The sequence below is a fragment of the Python bivittatus genome, unplaced genomic scaffold (assembly GCF_059951505.1).
Source record: "Python bivittatus isolate LINGU-HERP-01145 unplaced genomic scaffold, Pbiv_v1 ctg000020_np1212, whole genome shotgun sequence".
NCBI lineage: Eukaryota > Metazoa > Chordata > Lepidosauria > Squamata > Pythonidae > Python > Python bivittatus.
Window position 1 is genome coordinate 36,454,039 of NW_028277030.1, and position 25,114 is coordinate 36,479,152.

Genomic DNA, 25,114 nt, shown 5'->3' on the forward strand with positions numbered 1-25,114 from the left:
TTCTTGTTTTCATCAGCTTTTTAATGGGCTTTTCTCATAGAAAATGTTTCGGCAGTTTCCACTGGTTAACACTGGGATCCATTATTTTATTTATTTATTTATTTATTTATTGGATTTCTCCACCACCCGTCTTCCCCACAATAGGGGACTCCAGGCGGCTTACAAAGACATTAAAACTATAAATATATATAAAATGCATAATATATATAAAATTAAAACAATACTAAAAAAGAACAATCCAAGAAGATGGAACATCGGGCTGGGGACAGCCGGCCACTATGGGGCTAGCCATCTCCCTGCTTGAGATATTCCCTCCCCGCCCCAGGCCAAGTGACAGAGCCAGGTCTTCAAGGTCCTTCGGAAGGCCAGGAGTGAGGGGGCCAATCGCACCTCTGGGGGCAGAATGTTCCAAAGAGCGGGGGCTACCGCAGAGAAGGCCCGCCTTCTGGACCCCACTAGATGTAATTCTTTTACTGAGGGGGTCTGAAGCATGCCCTCTCTCTGTAAACAGGTGGGACGGGTTGAAGTCGTAGGGGAGAGGTGGTCCCTTAGGTAGCCTGGCCCATGGTTATTACCCTTTAAAGGTAATAACCAACACGTTGAATTGGACCCGGAAGCAAACTGGTACCCAATGCAGCTCGTGGAGCAATGGTGTTACATGGGCCTTTCTCGGGACTCCAAAAATAGCCCATGTGGCCGCATTCTGGACCAGCTGTAGCTTCCGGATACTCTTCAAGGGTAGCCCCATGTAGAGCGCATTGCAGTAGTCTATTATCACTTTCCCTGTCAAATAGTTGCTCCAAATGTTTCTTCTTCCAGTAAAACATCTCACATTCTCCAAGAAGGAAGGTGCTTTAGTAATATTTGGGAACAATTTTGCTATTTTTGGAAACCTGAAGGGTGCTTTATGCCTAAAATAGTGGCTGCCATTTTGATGCATATTTGTGAAGTCATTGTCTTTTGGACCCTGCTTGATTTATAGAGAATTAATTGATTATGACTCTGCATTTTGATGCTCCATAAGTCATGGGCAGTAGAGACAAACTCTCTCAGTAGCAGGAGCTTCCCAGTATCCTTTTAATCACTGATGGGAACAAGCCCGTATAAGAAAGTAGGAGCCCAGCAAAAGACATTGTAAGGGCAGAACAGAGAAGATCGTAGTGCAAATGCTGCATGAGTAGTAGATATCTTTTATATTACTAGTTTTAGAGTATTTTTCCTTTCATTTTGGAGCAAACAGATACAGAAATAGACTTGATCAAACAACCTTTTTGGTAAATAGATTTACAACAGATTGAACTCAAAAGAAAACAGGACAATTATGTTGTTCTCTCTCTCTCTCTCTCTCTCTTATAATCATCCCTAGACTTTACTTTTCCTAGCCAGCAAAGTGTAGTGGTATTTAGTAGTAGAAATTATCCAAATACTGTTTTCAAGCAGCTGGAGGTTACCTCAGCCCTCAAAGTGGATTCTTTCTACTCAATATTTTGGCAGAATTTCTCTCTACTGCATCCATCATTAAAGAGGACTCCCTACACTCTTCCTAGCTTTTTGTATGATCATCTTGCCCTTTCTTGTCTCTCTTCTCAATTCTTAACAGCATTTATAGTGTCTTACTATGGAATGAGAAAGGATTTCTCATTGAAGTGTATAATGCTTAGATTTCTTGCTTACCGATCCTGGAGACCTAATCCTTGAAGACTCACATGAATATTTGTGAAAAATCCAGTTCAGCATAGTTTATCTGGAAAAAAGCAAACTCCTGGGGCTGCACAGCATTTCTTCGTTTAGTGGGCATACTTGCATACTGCCAAATCAGCAAGGATTCCTGGCCATTTAAGGTAATAAGCACAAACATAACAAATCCAATAAAATACAAACACAACCCTCCAAAAAACCAGATCGGTGATAAAAAGGACATAAAAATAAGGATAACAATAATAAGTGCCTGCCTCATCCAACAGCAATGGCTTAGGCACTGAGTCTCCAGACTATGAATATTACACTGATAATATAGAACATGTACTTTAGATCGTATTCCAGATGGTGGAATTACTGAGTTGTTTATGTTTGGCAATGACTTTGTCATTTTTCAACAGCTATTTTATGAGGAATCTCCATTAATATTCTTCCTGTATATAAATCCCCATATACATTAAAAGTATTATTTATTTATTTATTTATTTATTTATTTATTTATTTATTTATTTATTTATAATTTAGATTTATATGGCTGCCCATCTCAACATTGACTCTGGGTGGCATACAATTAAAACCAATATAATACCTACAATACAGACAAAATAAATATAACATACACCTAAATATCACAGGGGGAGTAACATACCATAGCTGAGGCAAACACTGCACATTGAATGGGCACACCACCAAGCTATCCCAGAACTTTGGAGTGGGGTAGGAAGCCAGTTTTTATAATATCATCTAAAGACTTGTAGGGTTGGGACAGTCTGAACCTCCAGGGAGATGTTGTTCTAGAAGGAAAGTGCCACAACAGAAAAGGTGTGCTTCCTGGGCCCCATCAGGTGACGTTCTTTAATGGAGGGTACATGAAGCATGCATGCTGTGTTGGATTTTATGAGGCAAGCAGAAATTATGCAAAAGTGATGATCTCTCAGATAGCCACACCATGAACGGCTTTGTAGATGATAACTGGCACCTTCAATTGCACCCAGAAGCTCACTGGTAACCATTACAGCTTGAGTAGCAGGGATATGCTCAAGTGCACCCTTAATTGCTTATGCTACTGTATTCTGAACTAGCTGTAGCTCCTGGGTGGTCTTCAAGGGCAGCTCTATTTAGAGCCATTGCAATAATCCACACGTGAGGTGACCAAGGCATGAGTGACTACGAGAAAGGACTTCCAACCCAGGAAATAGCACAATTTGGACACAGATCATTCTTTGTGAAGGCTTTCCTGGCCAAGTTGCCACTTGCTCACTAAACAGGAGCTATGAGTCCAGGAGTACTCTCAAATTGCGTGCCATTTCTGAATGGAGAAGTGCCACCCCATTCAGAACCAAAGCTGAAAAATCAGTGGCATCAGAAGAATCATGCACCCATGGCCACCCAGCCTTGTCATGGTGAGTTTAATCCTGTCCTCCCAGGCCCGAACAACCTCCAGAATTGGGATATGACCTCAATGTTATGTTATACAAAGTTATACAATGTTATGATGTATAGTTGAGTACCATTAACATACTGATGGTACCTGATCCCATGTCAACAGATGACTTTGCCCAAAGGTTCCAAGTAGATGTTAAGCAGAAAAGCTAAGAGCATTGAGCCCTGAGGAATCTCACAACCAAGTGGCTTCAAGCTAGACTTCTTGTCACCTGTCAACACTATTTGGAACTGACCTCAGAGAAAGAAAAACCACCCCAACACCATCACCCCTATTCCTAAAATCCATAGCTGGCCTAGAAGAATATCATGACTGATAGTATTGAAAGCTGTTGAGATATCAAGAAAAACCAAGAGAGTTGCACCAGCCCTGCCCCAGCTCCACCAGAAGTAACAAACAGGTGTGATCAATGCCAATTCCATATTCTGCCTTGGCCTGAAACCTAATTGAAATGAGTCCAGATAATTTGTTTTTTCCAGGCCCTCTGGAACATGGTAGTCTGACCATGTTCTCCACATTTACTGGATGAAAATTGTGTGGAATCATTGAATCCAATGATGGCTTCTTGAGGGCAGGCGGGCGCACCATTGCCTCCTTCAAGGCAAGTGGAACCATCCTTTCTCTCAAGAATGAATTTACTGTTGCATGGATTTAACTATGTGTCACCTCCTAGGAGACCAGGAGGAACATGGATTAAATAAGCAGGTGACTGGACAATGTGTCCTGTCCACTTCATCAAGAGTCATAGGGTCAAACTCTTACCACATAACAAAACAAACCCATGCCATGGCCAAATCAACAGAACCTTACAGTGGATCCAATCAACTTTATCCATTAGATGCCTAGATAGTCTTGTGACTCCTTCCCAGCAGGGAATGGGTCACTTTTGACCCTGTGACTCTTGATGAAGTGGACAGGACACATTGTCCAGTCACCTGCTTATTTAATCCATGTTCCTCCTGGTCTCCTAGGAGGTGACACATAGTTAAATCCATGCAACAGTAAATTCATTCTTGAGAGAAAGGATGGTTCCACTTGCCTTGAAGGAGGCAATGGTGCACCCGCCTGCCCTCAAGAAGCCATCATTGGGTTCAATGATTCCAGACAATTTTCATCCAGAAAATGTGGTTGGCTATCTGTGGAGGCACTAAAAGTGGAAAAATAACTACATTTTGCCACTCTTATTCCCATGATATAATCCCTAATATGGGCTCTTACCCATGCTTGGGTGGGTTTGTTCTTCATTTTTTCCAACAGTGCTCTAGGAAGTCCCTCTTGTCTTTCATCTCCTGAAGCTCCTCAGAAAACCAAGGAGCAAGACATTGTACTTTATAGCCAGATTTCTTTCCCCAACAGTAGCAACCATGAGTGTAGATTATAGCCTGAGCTTCAATTTGTGCATGTTTGGGGGTGAGAAAATAATGGCTCACATGAGTCAAAAGGCTGTGAAAACAGATGAGGCAAGAAATCGATACACACTAGTTATGTAAATGGGAGAAATCAACCCAAGCAGTTCTTATACTTTCCTTTGTTTTAAACCGGGGAATGTAAAATAGACTTAGAAGATTTAAGGTTACGATCACATTTGTTGACTAAGTTCCCTGTGAAATTTATTATAAAGCTTCAAAATTCAAGCAGCAGAGGTGGGATGAAACAAGAGTTCTGATAGATTGGAAAACAGCCCCACCTCTAAACCCCACAAACCTTCAGGATCACAAATCACAAAGGAGAATTATTGCAATTTGAGTCAAGCTTCCAAATGTGCTAAAATAAAATTGGTTTGGCTATCCAAGGAGGGTGACATAGGTGTCAGTGTTATGGGGGGGGGGGCTCAGGGTCCCAAAGTGCATGTTGTTTCTTTTCAGCTTCTCTTCTCTTTCAAGGAAAAATTAAAGCTTTTTCTTTGGGTGCTTTCCCATTGAAAGGAAAAGTAATGTCCTTTTTTCAGTCAGTGTTGGTTATTGCTGGCAGAGAACTTGAGGTGGGAAGGAGGGGCAGAATTGTTTCTTTCTGCACATAAAGACGTCCAGCATACCTAGTTCCAAGAACTCCAAACTGCTGTCTGCACAAATACACCATCTGGCATTTTCCTGATAACATTATCAATAGGTCCTCAGCCATTCATTAGGAGGATATTAGGAGCAGATCGTACTGGCCTTTCATTTTCAGTTAGCCAAGTATTTGTTCATGTTCTGCCATTATTATGCCATCATGGCTACTTCAGCTGCCTTATAATGTTCTTGACATTTCCATTTTTTGCAGACAGCTCATCCAATTGTCCCTATTCCTGAAAACAAAGCACTCAGTTCTAAAGAGGTAAACCACTTTCCAGCTCTGAAAGCATGCAATGTTATGAATGAATATTAGTTTGGGTGTACTTTTACTGGTGCAAAAGCTAAGGGAAACAGGCTCTGGCTGGCAAAGGCCCCTTTATTCAATTAAGCCAATAAATTCATTTACACAAGTTAAATTTGTTAATCTGTCATTTTTTTAAAAAGTCATCTTCTGCTTGCATCACATGCACAAAATACATTAGTTTTTGTTTGTTGATCAACATTTCAAGGGACCATTTAGACTTTATTTGGTTCAGGACTGATTGACAGATTCTTCTCCCAGTCCATGTACTCTTAGTCTTCAAATCTGTACTATAATTCCAGCAAAAAGTAACATACTTTCTGCATGTGATGCAAGCAGATAAAAGTGCTTTTCTTGACCACCCCTCAAAACTATGCTAACAACAAGTCACTCGGTTGTGCTCACACAGTATCCTTTTAACATATGATTTCTTTTCAGCTTTCCTCTGTCAGAAGAAAAGACAAACTACCCTACCAAGAAGATCTAAGTGAAGGAAATTTTCTAGACGATGAAAGTCCGCACCAAAGAGGTCACTGTCCACTCAGGAGAGACCCAAGAAATAGTTTTGCAAAACTCAGCTAAGGTATAGTCATAATGATCTGACTTGTATGTACAGTGTAACAACTACTTCTTGTGGCCCCAGAGTAGCTCTCAGGCTTCTGGAATTGCTGTGCCTTAAATACCAGCTACAATGGAGAAAGAATCTCCATATCTGTGAGCTTCCTAAATGCATCGGGTTGGCTAATGTGCAACACAGCATGCTGGACAATGTGGACCAATACAGTGATAAATGTTAAGAAAGGTATTGTTTTTATTTTCTAAAAATTCTTGGGATCTTTGGAGGCCTGCTCAAATTAAAGAGGGTGCTGGAGGCTGGCATTTTGCTTTTTAATATTTTAGCTTTCTTTTTTAATACTAAGGTAATACTAAATATTACTTGAATATTATACATATTTCATGTTTTAAATGCTGAAATCCAGTAAAATAGGTAATGTGGAGGGTGGAAGGAGAGATGTCCATGAACACATTAGTACTCCTAGATACTATATTGGTGAACCTTAATTATATAACAATTCAGAGCTAGGTTATATAAGAGTAGCATCTGAGTCCAAGAGTGCATCCTGTCACATGGCAGAAGGATAGTGTGATATTCCTGCAGACCAGCACTGGTGCCCACTGTCTTCAACCTTCACTAATAGACTGTCCCATATAAACTTGTTTCACACATTATGCTAAGCACTGATTTGTTTTAATTGCAGTTTGGATAATTTGCGAGAAACAAGCCAGAATCAGTTGTTGGATGAGCAAAATATTCTTGTATTACTGGGCCAATTCCTGGCTTATTTTATCTTCTTTTTAGCAGTTCTTGCCTTACATCCTAATCTTAAACACCTTTCATTGTACTGAGCAGGGTGTATTTACTTAGTTTTGCCTTTTTAATAGAAAGACAGATACTACACGATGTTCTGTCTGGGAGCTAAAGCAGGTATTGTAGTTTCTTTTTTAGTTTAATCACTATTTTTATTTCAGATGCATTCAGTTAGGTTAATATATTGCCTTGCAGCTTAAAAAATATTTCATTCATGTATTACCATGTATTAAATAATACCACATTTCCTTCATATTCATTAGATATAGAACTTCTAATTCCACAAAAGGCCTAACTATGTGCTATAAGACATGAAGAGGGTGTTTTCCTGAGTGCATTTTTTAAAAATTTGAACCATTACAAATTCAAAACACCCTATTCTGTATTCAAAAGAGTTATTCTACATTCACAGCAGGATGTCCCTCTCATTTTGGAAGTGTTTAGAGGGCATATCCACATTGCACTCTTAAGCTGCTCCTGTCCTTTGTTCGTGCTGACATGACTCTAAGCTAGTTTATGAAACTCCTGTCCCGACTGAGATACTTTGGCAACAGCTTGCAAGGAATTCAATCCAGACTTCAGACTACCATGTCCTCCCGTTAGACCATTCCCTGCTACTGTGTCTTCCCAGGTCCTGGTCTCGGAAAACAATGGCCAATCACTTTTCTTCCTGAGGGCAGGTTTTATTGGAGATATATACTTTTATATATTTCTGGGTAGATACATACACGCATGTGTGTGCATGCACACACATATATACATATGCAAAGTTAAATTCAGTGTATATGTGCAAAGTCAAAACATCAAAAAACATTTATATTACATATATTATGAAGGTATGACAACCAGGTTTAAAATAAAAATTCCTTTCTTGCGACCCTGTTGGTCCTTAGCATCATCCCAAGATAAATTTAAGAAGAGTGCTGCAATAGCATAGCAGTTAGAGCACTTGCCTTGTCTAGAGAACGTCGCTGGTCTGAAGCCTGGCAGATTTTTAAAAATTACTATTTTTTTTTCCCTGAGCTACCCATTTTCACACTTGTTTTGCTTAGTACCCATCCCCCTCACACTCCAGCGACTGGAGAAATGATTAAACAGTGCACAGGTCAACTTATTAAAAGGCCAAGGCAGCTCAGAGGAAAAAAAATAGTAGTGTGCCTTAAAAAAACAACAGTAACAACAAAAGCAGCCGTGCTGTTCTTAAAAAGGAAGCAGGAAAGCAGTACTTCAGAAGGGCAGCAGAAAAATATACCTGGAAGTTGCCTTGTGCGCAGTGAGGGGTGAATACGGGGTGACATCATCTATTCCTGCCATCCAAAAATGGTTGCTGGCCTGTATTGGCAGTGGGACAATCTGAAGGTAAAGATAAGTTACAGAGCTGGTTTCAAGCTCAAAATGCTTCCAGAATGACTGAAAGAGCCCATTTTGAATATAAACCAGCTCTTTCCAATTTCAGACGGAGCAATGGTTTGAATTCAAAATGGCTTGTGCACCACTACTTTCCTGCCTAAAAGATTTATCTTTTATTTACTTCACTGTAGGAAACAGATCTGCCTGTACTGTACTCTGTTTTTTATGTTTTATCAGCCTGTTCAATCAGCGTGGAGAATGATGGACAGGATTCCAGATTGCATGAAAAATCCTGGCATTATGGAAATATAAGGAATGGCAAGACTGGTAGAAAACTCTTGTAATGTATAATAACATTGAGCGCGTACACAGAAAACCCGAGACATCTTTACAACGGCCCTGGCAAGCTAACCTCTATAACTGATTTAAAAACAACAACAACCCACAAGTCTGGATTAAAAAGGAGAAAAAAGTGACATCTCTATGCCTGAAACAGCCTGATTGCATCACAAATAGGAATCTGAACGAGCAAGGTAGTCCAGCTGAGAATGCATACTTGTTCTACATATTAGTTACAGTGTACGGTAATGTATTTTAGAGAAGATATACATCACTTTTCTACAATAGAAACGAAGCAAAAGAACCATTTGTCATAGCAGCAAAAGAAAGAATAAAAGGTAAATGCGATAGCCAAAAGCATTTGGATTGGACATTAAAAATAAATCCAGGCAAATAAAACTAATCTGCCTGGTTTTTCCAAACGGTCCTCTTGAGGACTGGATGTTTCCTAGGATCTTTTTTTATAAGAGGGAAAACTGTTTCGGTCATCCTGACCTGAGCCCTGGAAGGATGCAGAGGTGATTCTCTCCCTTATATTTTAGACAGCTGGCAGGAGAATAAAAGGTGAAATGTTCCTTTTTATAGCCTGGCCCCAGTCCATACAAGATTTTAAGGTAATCAAAAATACTATGTTGGATTATGCTCAGAACTGGTAGCCAGTATTGTCTATATGGTACAATTAGCATGCATTGTAAAATGGGTTAGGATGAAGATATAAGGTTGCTTATAGACTGTAGTATTTTACCATCATGCCATTCAGATTACCTTCTGGTACTTTATATGTTTCCATGGAATGAATTTGGCTGCTGAGGGTTTCTTTTGAAATGAAGATTTCAGACATATGGCGATGATCACAAACTAAGCCATCTTGAATGCTGTGAGATTTCCATCTGAATTAAAGGAGGCAGGAAAAAATAGTGTGACTGGAGCAAACATTTGCTGTGTTCAGAGGCATATCATTTCTAAATAAAGACTGTGTTCAAACTATTTTCCAATGTATTAGGTAGTTAGGTCTACCTTCAAATGTTAGTTTGGTGCAATGAATTTCTTTCTGATCACAAAAACGTTATATAGAACATTTACAGAAATGTTTGTATATAATATCTGAACTGCAAATATTTAAACTATAGTAGTGTGGAGATTTGCTTTCTGTATATAGGATATTCATTCTTCGTGATTCACATGAATGTGTATCTAGTTTTCTTTTTAGACATAATTTAGAATATGCAGATAATTACTTACCAGTCTGGCCCAATGCTGACACACAAGCCATGCTGAAATAAGCAGAAATGTTTCAACTTAACATTGCTTCTCTGTGTAAACTAAATATAAACTATTGTAATGAATTTGGTTGCTGAGCATATGTCAAGCAAGCTCAAAAATATGGGCAGACCCAAAGCCAGATGTGGATTGACTAAGGAAAATATTCATACCATCTCCCAAACTGTTGACTGAGTGTTTAATGTATGTAGTGAAGAAAATCATTTGTTTGAAAAAACCACATAACATTTTCAAAAAGAAATAAAATGAAACTATATTGTGCAAAGCATTTCTTGTTACACCTATTGATTACTGGTTAGAAGCATTGGCCAGCAATTCTCCTGCTTGAGCTTAGTTATCCAGGAGTTATTGCTGTAAGTCAGCCTCAGGTTGTGTATCCACTATCTTCTAGAAGTATTCACAAATGTCCAGCATTTTCTTCTTTTCTGTAAGGCTCATTTTTCCTGACAGTGTCCAAAAACTCATTCCTCTGTATTGTGGACACAATAATTTAGGACCTCTTCCAAAGCCTCATTCAGGCATTCTCCTTCAATAAACACATGAGGAAGAATCAAGTGCTGAACAATCCCTTCCCTAGTAGGACGCCCGTTACCCCTCCTTCCATTCCATACATTGGGAGAAACATGCAGAAAGAGCACAGCCAGAAGCACATAGGCTTTCCCTCAGTTCTGGAGCCCCACAACCAGAGAACACCTCATAGGGAACTAGATGTGCCACATTCCAGTGGGTAGACAGCAAGGTGTGGGACAGACAGGGATGTGTCACAACCCTGTTCTTACACTACTCATATTTGTGTAATGGGAACACCTGAATAAGAATATTACCTGAATAATTACTTCAGTATTACTCTTTTAACAACAGATATTTAAAATGGAGGTTGACCATAAGCAGAATATTTGGAAAAGGACTGCATTAGAACTAGAGATGAAACTTCTTTTGGTCTTCAGGTTAGAGAATGAATCTCCAGAATGGGAGGAGAATGGGGGAGTGGGAGAAATGTGCCCTGTTGTACAAATCTAACCCAAGGAAGAAAGCCTAGCTGCATTTCTTGCATTATTAAGCCAGTTTTGTATAGGAGTCAGGTGTCAGGTTCTTCTACTGTTGCTTGACATAATACCATCTAGGAAGTCTGTATCGCTTCATTTCATAGGCTAAATCAAGTAAGCAAGGGGACTACTAGAAATAAACCATCCTGTAATGATGCATATCTCTGCGTTTGGCTAATGGAGGGTGTGAAAATCAGTGGCAAAGAAATACATGTGATCTCTTGATGAAATTCCATTATTGACACATCATGAGTCACAAATCCAGGAATGTGCAGTTGGATCTGATCTGGCAGCTAAATCTAGTGCTCTGTTTGCCCAGACTGGCCAGATCATGTCCTGGGATGGGGCTTGAGAATGGGCTTAAGGAGAGAAATCCATCCTTTACATAATCAACAATGGCTCCTCATCGCCTCCAGCATGGAAATATGAAGGTCCTTTTTGTGCAGCAGGAGCTGTTCTTGCATGCGCTCCATCTGTAATTCCTGCAAATGCAGATTTCACTCTCCTGTCCCTTGAACGAAGGAAAAATTGGGGGAGAGCCTAGGAAGAAGAGGCTTTGAAGGGGCCAGAGCAAGGACCTTGCTTGAGGCTTCACTGCCCAACATGCTAGATTAGATATGATGATCAGCCCAAGATCTGGAATGTGACATGTTGGCAAAGGCTGGATTAACTTAATTTAAGGATACTGTTTCATGCAACATACAAAAGTGAAGATGCTGGAATTTATGTGTATTGTGGGGGTCACTATATATTCCATACTACCAAGTTGCAAATGTTTATTCTTTACCAGTAGAAATCATAGTAAAAAAAGTGATCATCTTAGTACTTTCTTAAAACAATATAGCTTCCATGAAAAATAATGTAATGTGCATTTGACATGCCTCTAGCATGCTTATATTCTCTTAGCCCTCATTTTGTAATGACCTATATTTTCTTGCTCCTTACTAATATATCAGGAATAGCTTATTTAGGAGAGATGATATCACCAATGATATGGTGATATGAAGGCCAGGCAAAATTGTATGAAACCTGACAGGACTTCTTGGGAAAAAAAGCATGGAAAGGTCAACTGTGCTGTGCAGCTGCTGTTAAAAAAGACACATCCTAACAGATAGAGAACAACTCTGTCATGCAACTATATTTAGAATATTCTGGTCATGGCAGTTTAAAAAGACTTTTGTAGAACTGAAAAAAGAACATTGAAAAGGGCAACCTCAAAACACTGAAGCAATTTCCTTGCAAAGGAAGACCACAATATCTGGCTCTATTTTAGTTTAATAGGGTGGGGATTTGATAGAGCTATAACAAGCTAACACAGGAGTGAGGAACCACTGGCTTTCCAGATATTTCTTAAAAACTTATCAGTAGTCAAGGATGATGGGTGATGTACTTTAATAATATTGGCAGAGTTACAAATTTCTTGCCCTTGTAATAAAACTTAAGTAGGAGAATGTGGGTTGATCAGAGAAAGATGCAGTTTTCTTCTCTCTCTGTAAAGCAGAGTTCCTATCAAATTATCTTTTTCCAGGATTTAGCAAAACAAATGGAAGATCCTTCCTTCCTTCCTTCCTTCCTTCCTTCCTTCCTTCCTTCCTTCCTTCCTTCCTTCCTTCCTTCCTTCCTTCCTTCCTTCCTTCCTTCCTCTTCAAGATGTCTTTCCTCCTTGGGCAGGGCTTCTGAGAGGATGGGAGCATAAACAGAATTTGGTGGAGGCAAGACAGCATCTGGGGCAGTCAGGGAAACCAAAGGTGAAAAGAAGAAGCTAGAACAGGGTTCCTCAACCTCAGTAAATTTAAGATGGGTGGACTTCAACAGTTGAAGTCCACCCATCTTAAAGTTGCTGAGGTTGAGGAACCCTGAGCTAGAAGCTTGTTTTCACTAGTGATCCTTGGTGGTTTCTTTGTACAATCTTCCACTAATGCTTTTTCTGTAGCAACATTTCATTTGGTCTCCATCTAAAAGAACTAGATTTCCTTTTATAAACCAATCTCACAGGATTATGACCCAAAAAATCTCTGGTAATATTTCCACTTTATGAACCTTGGTAGCCAAATTCTTTGAAATCCAAATCATATCTATTCTTGAAAAGGATCTATGTCTTTCAGAAAAATATGTATACTCTCTTGTTGCCATTTTTCTGTCTCCATATATCAACAAGTCCTAAACTGTCCATCAAATTAAAAAAAATGATAATTTGCCTTGTGTAATTTTAATATTTTTTCTCAGAAGTTCTGTCTAGTTGTGGGGAAAGCATTCCATTCCAATCCCTCATCAAACACCAATTTTTATAAGAAAAGCCAATTAGTCTCTCCATAAGTCCTTCATAGAACAATACTTTGTCCTCATTTGGAGCATAAATTCCCAATATCAGAGTCTTAGCCCCATTCAAATTAACTTCCACCCCAACAAATCTACTATGCTCATCAGTCACTACAAGTTCTGGTTTTAGTTGGGGGTTTATATATAAAACAACTCCATTTCTTGTTTAAATTCCTGCTGATATAAATTCTTCACCTACATTTTTATAAATCAAATATTTTATGTCCCTTTTTCTAATATCTGTCTCTTGTAGGCAAATTATGTTTGTTTTAATTTTTTTTCAAATAATGAAGTATTTTTTCTCTTTTGAGGAGCATTTGCTCCATTTATATTCCATGTTAAGCATTTGTAATCTATAATCAAGCCAACAATTTAGAAAAGTCAATACCTGTAATGCCTAATTCAGTATCACCCTTTCAGTTTCCTGTTGCACCTGTTGAGGCTTTTGTGTAGTCTCATCTGACGCCTCTATTTGAACCTCCTCCAACTCTTCTTTGAATTGTTCTAGAAATTCTCTCACCTTCCAGACAGAATTCAGTCAGAAACTCTGCTGTTTAAAAGTAAAAATAATACTTTCCAATTTGTCCCATCAAAATGGAATCTTTTTCTGTTTAAGCCTATCAGTCAAAATGAAGTACTCTTTTCTCTTACACAATATTCTAGTTGGAATTTCTTAAAGCACAATTACATCTGTATTATCAGTCCTCACTCTAGTACTAAAATGCTGCTGCAAAACATGATACCTTGTCTTCTTCCTTTGTCTTCCTGACAAAGTGCACCAGAACATCCCTTCAAACATTTCTTGTTTTTGCAAATCTTGCATTTATTCTAGATACTTTATCAATTTCTGCCTCTGTATCCTCCTCATCCCATTCCAAAAATTTGATAAACCTTTAATAACCTTTTCTCTAGTAACTTCACCAGAATCCTCTGGAATTGCTCTGAATCTCAGAAAAAATTCCTTCTCTCCCAATTTCAGTAATGCCAGATTATCTAAGTCTCTTTCCAGCTCTGTTTATAACTTCTGTCTTACTCTCCAGAATTTCAGTTTTGTCATTACTTTGTTTTACATCTCCAGACATTTTTTTTACAGAGCTTTCCATCTTCTTAACTTCTTCTTTCATCTTTACCAGTCGTTTATCCATTCTTTTTTCAAAAGTTATCAATTTAGTATTAAATGATTCAGACAACTTACTGCTTAATTCCTCAAACACTTTCTGAAGCAAGTCTGCTGTAATTCCTCTTTCTGTGGGTGCTCTAGTAATCCCCTCTGTTGCTTTTGCCACTTTTCTGGTAGTTGACATTATGATATTGTAACCCAAAAGTGAAAATGTCTTAATTACAAGGGAAAGAGTAAATGGCAGGCTTCTCTCTCCCTCCCCCCGCCCTTCCTGTTTTGTCTTCCTGTGCCCTTAATACTTTCGTCTCAAATGGCACTCAATAGTTACAGTCAGTATCATAGTCTGGCTCATATTACCTTTATCTTTTCTTTTGGAAGATCCACCAATTGTCTGCACTCTTTAATAGTAAACAAATAACATTCCCATGAAGGTCAGGCTGTTTGTTTTATTTCCAAGTTGTTCAAAAGCACTTTCATCAAAAATTAATTTTTCAGAATTCCCCTTTATCCATTTTAAACTTTCTTACATCTTAAGCTTTTTGCTAAAAGTTTATACATTTTTGAAGCCCCTCATTCTTTTTTTTTTAATCCAGAAAGAATATTGACTTACCAAGTGAATTTCTCTTGTCCTGCCACTCAAAAAAATCTTTCTTTAGCTGTACATGAATTACATCTGAAAGTGGTTAAAAAATTAGGCTTTTGCAAATGTTGTGTCCATATAGGCTGCATCACTGTGAGCTTCGTTGAAATCCCTTGATTTCCAGCCATTCAACTCATGAGTTGACAGCAAAAAGCTCAGTTCCTGCAGTCTCCTCACAAGGAGCAGCTGTCCAGAGTGCAAGTGGGCAATCTCACGATTTCTCCTTGTCCAGAAAGACTGCACCAGTCAGAACTCACTGTCTGGCTGCTGATCTCCACTGCAATGGTGTCCCTGCTCCTTCAGGGATGTCTAGTCTGCCATAGATCCTCACCTGGAAGAAGAAACTAAAAGAATTATTTGAAAATAATTTAGATAAAGTACAGATTTAAAAATGGTTTGGGACACAAGCAAAGCTTTTATCAGAAGTTATTTCATACAGCACAATAGTGAACTCAAAAAGAAGAGGTAAGAGTAAACACAAGCTATTTTGGATGGGAGAAAAAGAAAAGAAGAAAAAGAAGTTTCCAAGAAGGTAAGTATTTCTCAACAAATTAAGCTTTTACAACAACAGCTATCTATGTTAACAGTAAGAGAAATGGAAATGAAAATGAACTCTGTAAAACATAAAAACTTTGACTTTTTGACTCTTGGGACAAACCAGAGAAATGGTTGGCACATAAATTATGAAAAGAAAAAGAAAAGGAAATGATATTAAAACTACAAGAGGGAGATACTGTATTAATGGATAATGTGGCTATGCAAAAAGCATTTCATCAATATTATTCTAATTTTTATGAATAACAAGACATTTCTCGGGAGAAAATAGATGAATATTTAAAGAAACAAAATTTACATATGAAACAATGGGAAAATATGTGGTTGAAAGGATTGAAATTTACATTATGTTATAATCTTAAAGAGAATTTTTATAAAATTATGTACTGTTTGTATAGGTAGTCCTTGACTTACAACCACTAGTGACTGTCTGAAGTTATGACAGCACTGAAGAAAGTGCTTATGACTGGTCCTCACACTTACAACCATCACAGCATCCCCATGGTCACATGATCAAAATTGGGGTGCTTGGCAACTGGCATGTATTTACAAAAGTTGCAGCATACCTGGATCACATGATCACCATTTGTGACCTTTCCAGCCAGTTTCCAACAAGCAAAATCAATGGGGAACTGCATAATTCACTTAACCACTGAGTAATTTGCTTAACGACTACTGCAAACAATGTAAAATTGGGTGTGGTTATGTGATGTCTCACTTAATGACCACACCATTTAAAGATGAATTTTCTTGTCCTTATTGTGGCTGTACATCGAGGACTACCTATATATGACACCAGAGAAATTGTCTAGAATGTACAAAGACACTTCAAATTTATGTTGGAAATGTGAACAACAAGAAGGGAGATTTTATCATGCTTGGTAGATGTGTAAAAAATCTAGACAATTTGGGATTCAAATACATATATTGATTCAGAGGATTTTAAAGATTAATATACAATTAAGAATGTCTTCCTCTTGGGTCTGATGGACAAACAGTTAGAAAAAAGTCATGGAACTTTGTTTTTTTATATGATAACCACAGCAAGATTATTGTAGGCACAAAGATGGAAAGATCTGGCAATACCTACAATGGAGGAATGGTTGGTGAAGATGATAGAACTTGCTGAAATGGCCAGAGTGACTTCTTTGATCAGACAAAAGACAATATCTATGTTTATTGCTGACTGGAAACCTCTTATGGACTTTTTGCATAAAACATAAAAAAATAAACTTATGACTTATTGTTTTAATTATTCAATAGGATAGATTATAGAAAGAAAAGAGTCATGATGTAACTTTAGAAAAAGAGGTAAATTTATAATTGTAATAACTGCTTTAAAGAAGATCAAAAGCCACTTCTTTATAACTTTTTTCTTTTTTTCTTTTTTTCTTTTTTTCTTTTTCTTTCTTTCAGTTTTAGCTTTCTCTTTGATTTCTTTCTTTTCCTTTTTTCTTCCTTATTCTATATTAGTTTAACTTAGTTTTTATCATTGTCTTTAAAACTTTTAATAAAATTATATATATATAAAACCTAGTGATCCTTCATGCAATCCAGCCATTGATGCAACAACAGAAAAAGCTGATGGCATAATGACTTTCGCTGGTGGATATTTTTCAATATTGGAAAAACTGGGTTAAATTGTGGCAATCACAGCTTGAGGGCATGATGAGGCTAGCTTCTTAGGACAGTGGAGAAAACGGAGGTTGCCAGGCTCTTCTGGGGACCCTTGACATTTGTAATGAAAGAAAGGTCTGGGCCAGGCTTTTTCAAACTTGTTCCCTCAAATTCTAGGGTCCCACAAAAACTTGATGGGATTCCATAAGAGACTAAGGGTGGGGGGGAAAGTTCACTCAAACGCAGCCAAGGGTATCTCATTGCAATTTTTCAAAGATGCAATAGAAAAGGTAGGATTTGTCAGTTGACATCCAGAAGCCCAAACCCCTGGGGCCATTTGTGCCCAGGATGGGCAAAAGGGCTCCAGGAAGGTTTCTTTTTAACTAACAAATTCCTTGGCCTAAAGAATGTGAAAATCCCTGGTCTAGGCTATGAGTTAGCAATACCAGGGTGTCTTGCTGCAATGAGAAAAAAAAAAGGTTTTGAAATGGATTTTATCCCATTCGCCCATCTCTAAAAAAAGGCTGTGGGAACAATGAATCCCTGACATGGAAGTTCAAAATTGATTGCATACCAATTCAGGGTCCCTTCTTCCCTCACCATGGGGAGCTGCTTTATCTCTTTAATAAATAGCCACTACAAGCCTACACAATCTCCTCTGTTTGTGTTTTGCCCATAACAGGGGTGCAAATAACATAGAAGGGAAGGAATAATACATCTAAGGAATATAATACTGGAGGAATTGTGTTACTGATGTTGACTGTGATTTAAAGATGGATTATAATTGTATGCCTTGCGGGGGCGGGGGGGGATATAGTAAATGGCCAAGAAGGTTGAGGAAGCTCCATCAGAATAAATAGATTCAAGGAAGATCGCCACCATAGGGAAAGGTAATCCAAAATACAATTAGGATACACATTAAAATAGCAGTGGACTTCAGGAACTGGCATGTATTCTTGGCTGCTCTTTTCAGTTTTCCATTTGTATAGTTTGTCTTTGGAATGGATTGCTTTTTAATAGCTAGGACATTCCACAATTGTGGAAGATGATGTGGTGTTTTGCTTTATTGTTAAACATAGTAATTCATGGAGATACAGGCCATTGGCTTTTAAAATGTGGTCTTGGGATTTTATTTTGTTTAAATATTCAGGAACAGTACTTACTCATACATCAATGTGAAGAGCTCCTCTCCCCTGGAATCCTTAAGTGCCTAGCTGAATTTGTTTCTCTTGTTGTATTTGAATGATGTGGTTATGTACTTTTCTTTAAAAATGTTACAACACAAATTTTGGCAGTGCTGATAAATAAAAAAGGAAGTCTGGTCTACAACAAGCAGTTTCTCCCATGTCTCCTCATCTAACCTTCTAACGAAGGTGTAGAATACAGGTTTTATGCAAGTCTGGAAATGGGGAAGAAAAGGAGAGTCAAAATGATCAAAAAGGATGGAGCAGTGCCTCTCTGAAGAAACATTAGCACATGTGGAGGTTTGTTTGCTGTTGTTTTAATTTAAGGAAAAAAGGCAACTGCAGGTATGAGGGGGAAGCAGAGGGACATAATCTGTAAACTGAAACATGATCTAAAAGGAGTTGATTTTCATCAGATACAATACACTCATGGGGTCCTTCTCCACTTGCACTTAAGCGTAGTCCAAACATGCCCAGCAACCCTTTTTTCCTGCTGTGTCCCCATGATGTTGATTTCATCTGATCCCCAGTCCATGCCTGAAGCAACCTTCAGCTGTCCTTAGCTATAGCTGTCAGGAATGCAGCTGGTGAGGTAGGGACCAGGCGCTCCTACGCTAGTAAGAACTATTATGTCAACAAAACCTGCCTCCCGTGACTTTGAAGAGAAAGGCAAAATATCCATTAACTTGGAAAGAGAGGAGGAAAAAGCCTAAGATTTAAATCATGGAAAAACACACACGTTTTTGTTGGACTTGATCGCTGTGTTCCATAACTGGCAGATCTTTTATGGGCACAAGGCTGCATCTCATCTGCAATAAAGCAATTAATATAAATGTGTTGTGCTGGTGAGCTTCTGCTGTGAGTGAATTCCTGACTGTGGGGTTAAGTCTTTGGAGAGCCAAGATTCAATGCCATACCTGGCATAACATTTGACAGAACCAGGGTTAAATGATCATGACTCGGGTTTTGCTTTGGATACAATTCTGTTAGCGGTGCAGTGCTGCAACTCCTAGGGAGATTAGGTAAATGCTAGATAGATGATACATACATACATACATACATACATACATACATACAGAGAGAGAGAGAGAGAGAGAGAGAGAGAGATCAACCTACCACCTATTGGTCACTTTAGGCTGCCATGAGAACACTTCTTCCACTAAGGTCCCTAGGGCCATTCTGTTTTGGCCTATGGGAAAACCAGATCCTTTCAAATTGGGCTTTCCTCTCATATCTGCCAGGTGTTTCAGCCACTTGCTTGTTTGGAGGAAGACCTGGGTCAACACAAATAACAGCTGATGGTGCTGGGAGAACTGCATAATGAAACAAATGTCTGTTTCTGCATCTTCAGGGCACAGCTTCCCCACCTGAGGTGCCTGTCCTCTGCTTTTGCACACAGGTTTAGCACTCTTCTGCAGGAGTGCAGAATCCCAGTTCAGGCTCCTTCCTCCCTTTGAATGTGCTTGTGCAAAACACTTACAGAAAGTCAGTGATTTTCACAGAGGAATAAATTGTCCAGTCTAGTCCTCTGTCAAAACTGACTTCCTTCACCTCCTCCTTAGCCCCAGCCCCAGCCCCATCTCATATTAAGGAGATGTTATCCCACTGGGTGGTGGTGGTTGGTGGGAGGGAAGGGAAGGGAAGGGAAGGGAAGGGAAGGGAAGGGAAGGGAAGGGAAGGGAAGGGAAGGGAAGGGAAGGGAAGGGAAAGAAGTCTTGGGGAATCTCTTTCCTGATACTGATGCTGCATACAGATAAGGAAGCACCATTTGCTGTCATCAGCGTAGAGCAGGATAGATCTCAACAATGGGGGCAGCAAATTTCCTGCTGGTATTTTTCAGCTGAAGGGCTGGTTTCCCTTTCACTCAGCCATGGGCAAAGGCCCACTGTCACAAGGAGGAGGGGGCAGTCTTTATGGCCTGAGTCTGGGCTTCTCCTCGGCATCTGTTTGACCACTGTCCGAAGGAAATGCTGACACATTTCATCAGATCGAGCATAATTCTTTTGATAGGGTTATGATTAGAAGCAATCACAGTGAATATATCAGCAGTTGCAATGCTTCTAGGACAAAAAAGAAAGTGCCTTCCAACATTCTCGATTCCTTTGAGAATAAAATCTTCTTAACCAAATTATATGGGAACCCCTTCCCTTAAATCCATCAAAGAGTACAAATGGATTTCATTGCACAGATTTCAATATCTCTGAATGGATGCTTGTATCTGAAAGAAGCCGAAGCTTTGTTGTTGTTGTTTAGTCGTTAAGTCGTGTCCGACTCTTGGTGACCCCATGAACCATATTGCGCCAGGCCTTCCGTCCTTCACTGCCTCCCTGAGTTTGCTCAGTTTCATGCTCATGCTGAAGCTTGGTCTGGATCAATTTGGCTTTTGCAGCTTGTACTCCAAGCCCATCCGAACAGCACCAGGGTGAGGCAGGACTACCCATTCAAACCTTATTTCTCAACTTTTAAAAGCATGTTGTGCAGTAGCCCTACCTCCTGGAGGCTCATTTAGCACCATCCATGCTTTCTTACAGAGACCAGGAAAAAGGATGGGGGGGGGCACATTTTTATAGTCAGACTTTTTCAGTAAATTTCTGTAGCATTAGATATTGTTGTATCTTCTGGCTGGACTTTTTATTTGGGATCTGATCACAAATGATTCTGATGCCAGGAAGTATATAAACATTTTGAACAACAACAACAAAACCCCAAAAACAAAACCAGGAAGTATTTTTAGGTAAACTAGTGAGTTTTATATGCATAACAAACCTTTTTGTATTGGTGTTTTAAATTTTTTTCTGCCCCCCTCCCCATTTTGGAGGGGTTTTTTTTTCCTTTTATATTTCTTGGTTCTGTTTAGCTTTTTATTAATTGGCTTTAGCATTTTGTTGTTTCCTTCAATGTTTATATTTTTGTACTCTATTTTTTGTACTCTTGCTATAAAAATCAATAAAATTTGAAGAAAAAAAAAGGGACTTGTTTTTGGCTATACACATTTTAGATTATATGGTGTCCAAAAAGCCATATCAGTAATGAGATATCCTCAAAAATAGATTATTTTGCCAAACATTTTTTTAATTATGCTTCTATGTATTACCATTCCAAATGGAAAATTCAATCAAGGCAGTTTACGAAATTTTAAAGTAAGCAATACCAGCATCAGAAAGAACCAAAATTTACAAATAAACAATAAAATACCAGTGTCAGAAAGAACAAAACATTAAATATCAGCAACTGGCAACAGTTTAAAAGATGTTCAACTACAACTCTGCAGCAATTGATAACTTTAAAAAAAGATTATTTGGTGCAGCCTCATAGTTAATCAATAAAGTATTATTATTATTAGAAGCCGATTCAGTTAGAAGCAGATTAAGCCAGCCAGATTATGAACCATATTTTAAAAAAATCAATGAAGATACAACACTGTATACATTTTTCAAGGGAGGGGTTTTTTTCTTTTTTCTTTTTTTAAAAAAGGTTTCTGCTCTGCTTTCATTACTGCCAACCAGATGGCTGGTGGGAACATAGTTGGATTTCCATGACTGATCACAAGACCCAAGTAGGTTCATACAAGTGCAAGTGGTCCTTCAAATAACCATCTAAATAACAGTGTAGGGTTTTTTTTCACCTTTATTTATTAATTGAACAGAGCAAAAAAAGAACAAATAAAACAATAGAAGAAAAACAGAAAAAAAAAGTGGGGGAAGGAAAGATAGCAGTTCCCAATATAGGAGGTTTTCAGTGAACACACTCAGAATTTTGAGTATATGCTGTAGGTATGCCCACAAAATAGCTGCCATGTTGCCACAAGTCACATAATGTCAGGCCCAGCCCAAGAACAACAGGGAAACAGTCCAACCAAGTTCAGTTCTTTTATTGCTTATACCATATAGACAGAATCTTGACAGACTAAATCTGTACTCCTCTAACCTAGTGGATATACCCTGGGAGATTCTAGGGAGTGGCTATCCTAATTCTCTTCCTCTTCCCACGCTCCTGCTCCGGACTGTGCTGTCTCTTGTCTTGCTCCCCTTCCTGGAATGTGCCCCCTCCTTCCTGAGAACTTGGTGCTCTATTGCATTCCATCACATCACCTCCCCCTTTGTAGATATATTCCATCACACATAACGACTACTTACCAGAAATTAAATAGGATATTTTTTACCTCTGCTTCTGGTCTTTGTTAAAGACATCCTTAGTCCCCCTCCCCTCCCTTCCCCTCCACTCCTCTCTTTTTTCTGAGAGGGCAGGCACATTTCCAAAGACAAAACTAGGCTGAAGCTCATGGGAAGCCCAGAGACATTCTTGTAAATAAAGGAGATGCTGCTTTGCTTTGTACTTTGGCAACTGCCCATTGAAGAATACCTATAGTTCAAAAGTCAAGTATAAAGTCTTTTTTAAGTCAGGCAGAGCAGGGAAGGGGTGCCAAAACATAGTCTGAGAACAGGCTAATGCCCACAAATACTAAGGACCCAGATCTGGAACTTCAAAGATAAAACCAAAGCATTGCAATGAACCTCTCAATGGTGGACAACAGCACGAAGCTAATGGGTAGTATATGATGTATCTTCTCCTTGTCTACATGAGCAAAAGCTTTCAAACTGACTTTGTAAGTGAAGTACTGTACCCCTAGGCCTTGGCACAATTTCCATAATTTCATATATTTTAAGAGATGATCGCATAAAGCTCAACTGACGACACCGATGAAAAAATACCACATATATAATGGCTTTATATTAAGGTGCATACCTTTGCTCTATGGTTTATTCCAAGTGATCTTAAAAAGATTTCCAGTCATTTGCAGAGACAGCTTGTATTTGTCATCTACATGATGCCCAAGTTGTTGTTTTTTCCATGTGTAAACAAGACATTTTATAGCATCTCTGACTAATGGTTAAAGTGCAAATGTTTTCCTCATTACCGAGAATGTTTCTGTGACAGATGGATGGCTGAATCTGTGTGGTTTCTCTGTGAGGAGTTTTGACATCAACGCACACATAGATAAACACTTCAGACAGTCTTGCTCTGAGTTTCATAAAATCCGATGCAGCTATCCTGACGGCAATTTGCTGTTGTACTCAAGAATGTGGGCCAGGACCCAGATTTTAGCTTTATGTGGCTTTGCAGTCATGATTTGCATGGAAGAACTATTTGCCTCCAGAAGTAATTCCCTGCACAAGGACTGTTCTAATTGTTCTGGAAGAAAGAGAGTCAGAAGAATTCCATCCGTAAGAAGCTACTGCTCGCTGAGAGGTTGTTGCCCGGGCAGAGATGATAACTGCATCTTTCAATACTATGCTAGAAATGCCACATGCTACTGTGATGAATTCTGTACTTCAGATCCTCCTGGTTCGGTTGACTGCTGCCCTGATTTCTGGATTGTCTGCCACAAGCATATTCCGGAGCATATAAGACCTCAGTTACAGCGATGGGGTAAGTGTTATGTTTCCACCTCCACTTCTACCACACAGAGAAGTTGATGTCCTTTTGGAATGTGACTGACTGAATGGTGATTTTTTAAGAAGCTGTGAAAATGGTAGGAGCCTTGGAGACTCTTATATCTTGCAAAAGGTACAGTCTGTAAATGTGCAGAAGGAAGGAAGGGTGGCTATACTGTAGTTTCCTGCATTTGTCTTTTTTTTCTTTTTTTAATGCTAGTGAAATTTATTAGAAAATACATCAATCATTCCTCATTTCATATAAAAAACAGTACTGGGATAAATGAAAGTTAATAAACTACATTATGAATAGAGGTTAATAAAGAGTTTAAAATACAGTAGAACCATGTATTACTCTTTAACCTCCCATTAGCATAAACTTAATATTGAAGCTTTTATTTCAGTTTTTTAATAAGTTCAGTTCATTGGGAAAGCTGGCTCTTTCTCTCTTTCATAAAAAAATTAAAATGTGCCTAGCAAGACCTAAAAAAAGAGCTATCCTTCTGAGATAGTGGCTTTATCTTCTCAGCTCCACAAGAGGCTGACAACTATGAGCCAGAGGACTGAGGTGTCTCCAAAATGAGTAGCAACAGATAGAACAGCTGTGCTCCTGTTGATGTCTAATTTGACCTTCCTTGTTAAACTGGACTTTTCCACTCTCTGTTTTGTTTTTAACTTATAACTAAATGTTGCTGGATATCTTTTTGTTGTTTCAAGATAATTCTTTCGACATTATGATAGTTGTTTTAAGACCCAAATAGAAACCAAGGTAATCAACGATTAGTAGCAGTGATATCATCTGACCACATATTACTTTTTGTATTTGAAGATTAAAAGGCTGAACTGTATTTATCGGCATATAACACGCACAGGCGTATAACACGCACCTTAATTTTAAGAAGGAAGTTTGAGTAAAAAAACTTAAATTTAAAATAAATGACTTGAAAGCAAAATAAAGGGAACTCTGAACTTTTTTTTATTAATATTTACACCACTTATAAGGAAAATACGTAACATGAAAGAAAAAGCATTTCTTTTGTATGTTGTAGGCTGGCTGTGTGTAGTGTGTATGTACCATTAGTGTTTGTTAGCTGGGTGTAGTGTGTGGTAATGGTAATCTGTTTATTACCATACTGGTACTTATTCCCTCCCTTCCTGCTTACTTGTCTACAGCAGGTAGGCAGGTAAGCTCTCTGGTGGAGTAAGGGTTAAAAATCCCTGGTGGTCCGAGTGGATTGGGGGGTAAAGTACTTTATTATTAGGGTACGCCTCTTCTGTTTGCAGTCTTTAATGATATCACCCGCGTGGTCCAGCAAAGCATTTCTTTTTTGGCAGCCGCCACAACCCAGCGCTGCCGCTCCA

General features: G+C 38.7%; 2 protein-coding genes and 1 long non-coding RNA gene across 7 annotated transcripts in view; 2 read left to right on the plus strand and 1 right to left on the minus strand.

The window, feature by feature from the left end:
* MLIP (muscular LMNA interacting protein) overlaps positions 1–10,104 on the plus strand; it is a 54,874-nt gene extending 44,770 nt beyond the window's left edge. For 4 of the 5 annotated variants that reach the window (XM_088137089.1, XM_088137096.1, XM_015889246.3 and 1 more), the window contains 3 exons: positions 5,405–5,458; positions 5,936–6,080; positions 8,454–10,104. In XM_088137089.1, the coding sequence (XP_087993215.1) occupies positions 5,405–5,458; positions 5,936–6,079 (198 nt within the window). In that variant the 3' untranslated portion in view covers position 6,080; positions 8,454–10,104. The remainder of the gene's footprint in view (positions 1–5,404; positions 5,459–5,935; positions 6,081–8,453) is intronic. The other variant, XM_088137100.1, reaches the window with a different exon arrangement.
* Positions 8,671–18,451, minus strand: LOC148217030 (uncharacterized). Its single transcript, XR_015795510.1, has 2 exons — positions 12,738–18,451; positions 8,671–12,644 (listed from the first exon to the last, which is right to left on the minus strand). It is a non-coding gene; the product is annotated as an uncharacterized LOC148217030 (long non-coding RNA).
* A 4,894-nt stretch (positions 18,452–23,345) lies between these two features.
* Positions 23,346–25,114, plus strand: part of TINAG (tubulointerstitial nephritis antigen) — a 36,333-nt gene continuing 34,564 nt past the window's right edge. Inside the window, exon 1 of the mRNA XM_088137134.1 lies at positions 23,346–23,747. Coding sequence (XP_087993260.1) covers positions 23,399–23,747 — 349 coding nt within the window. The 5' untranslated portion in view covers positions 23,346–23,398. The remainder of the gene's footprint in view (positions 23,748–25,114) is intronic.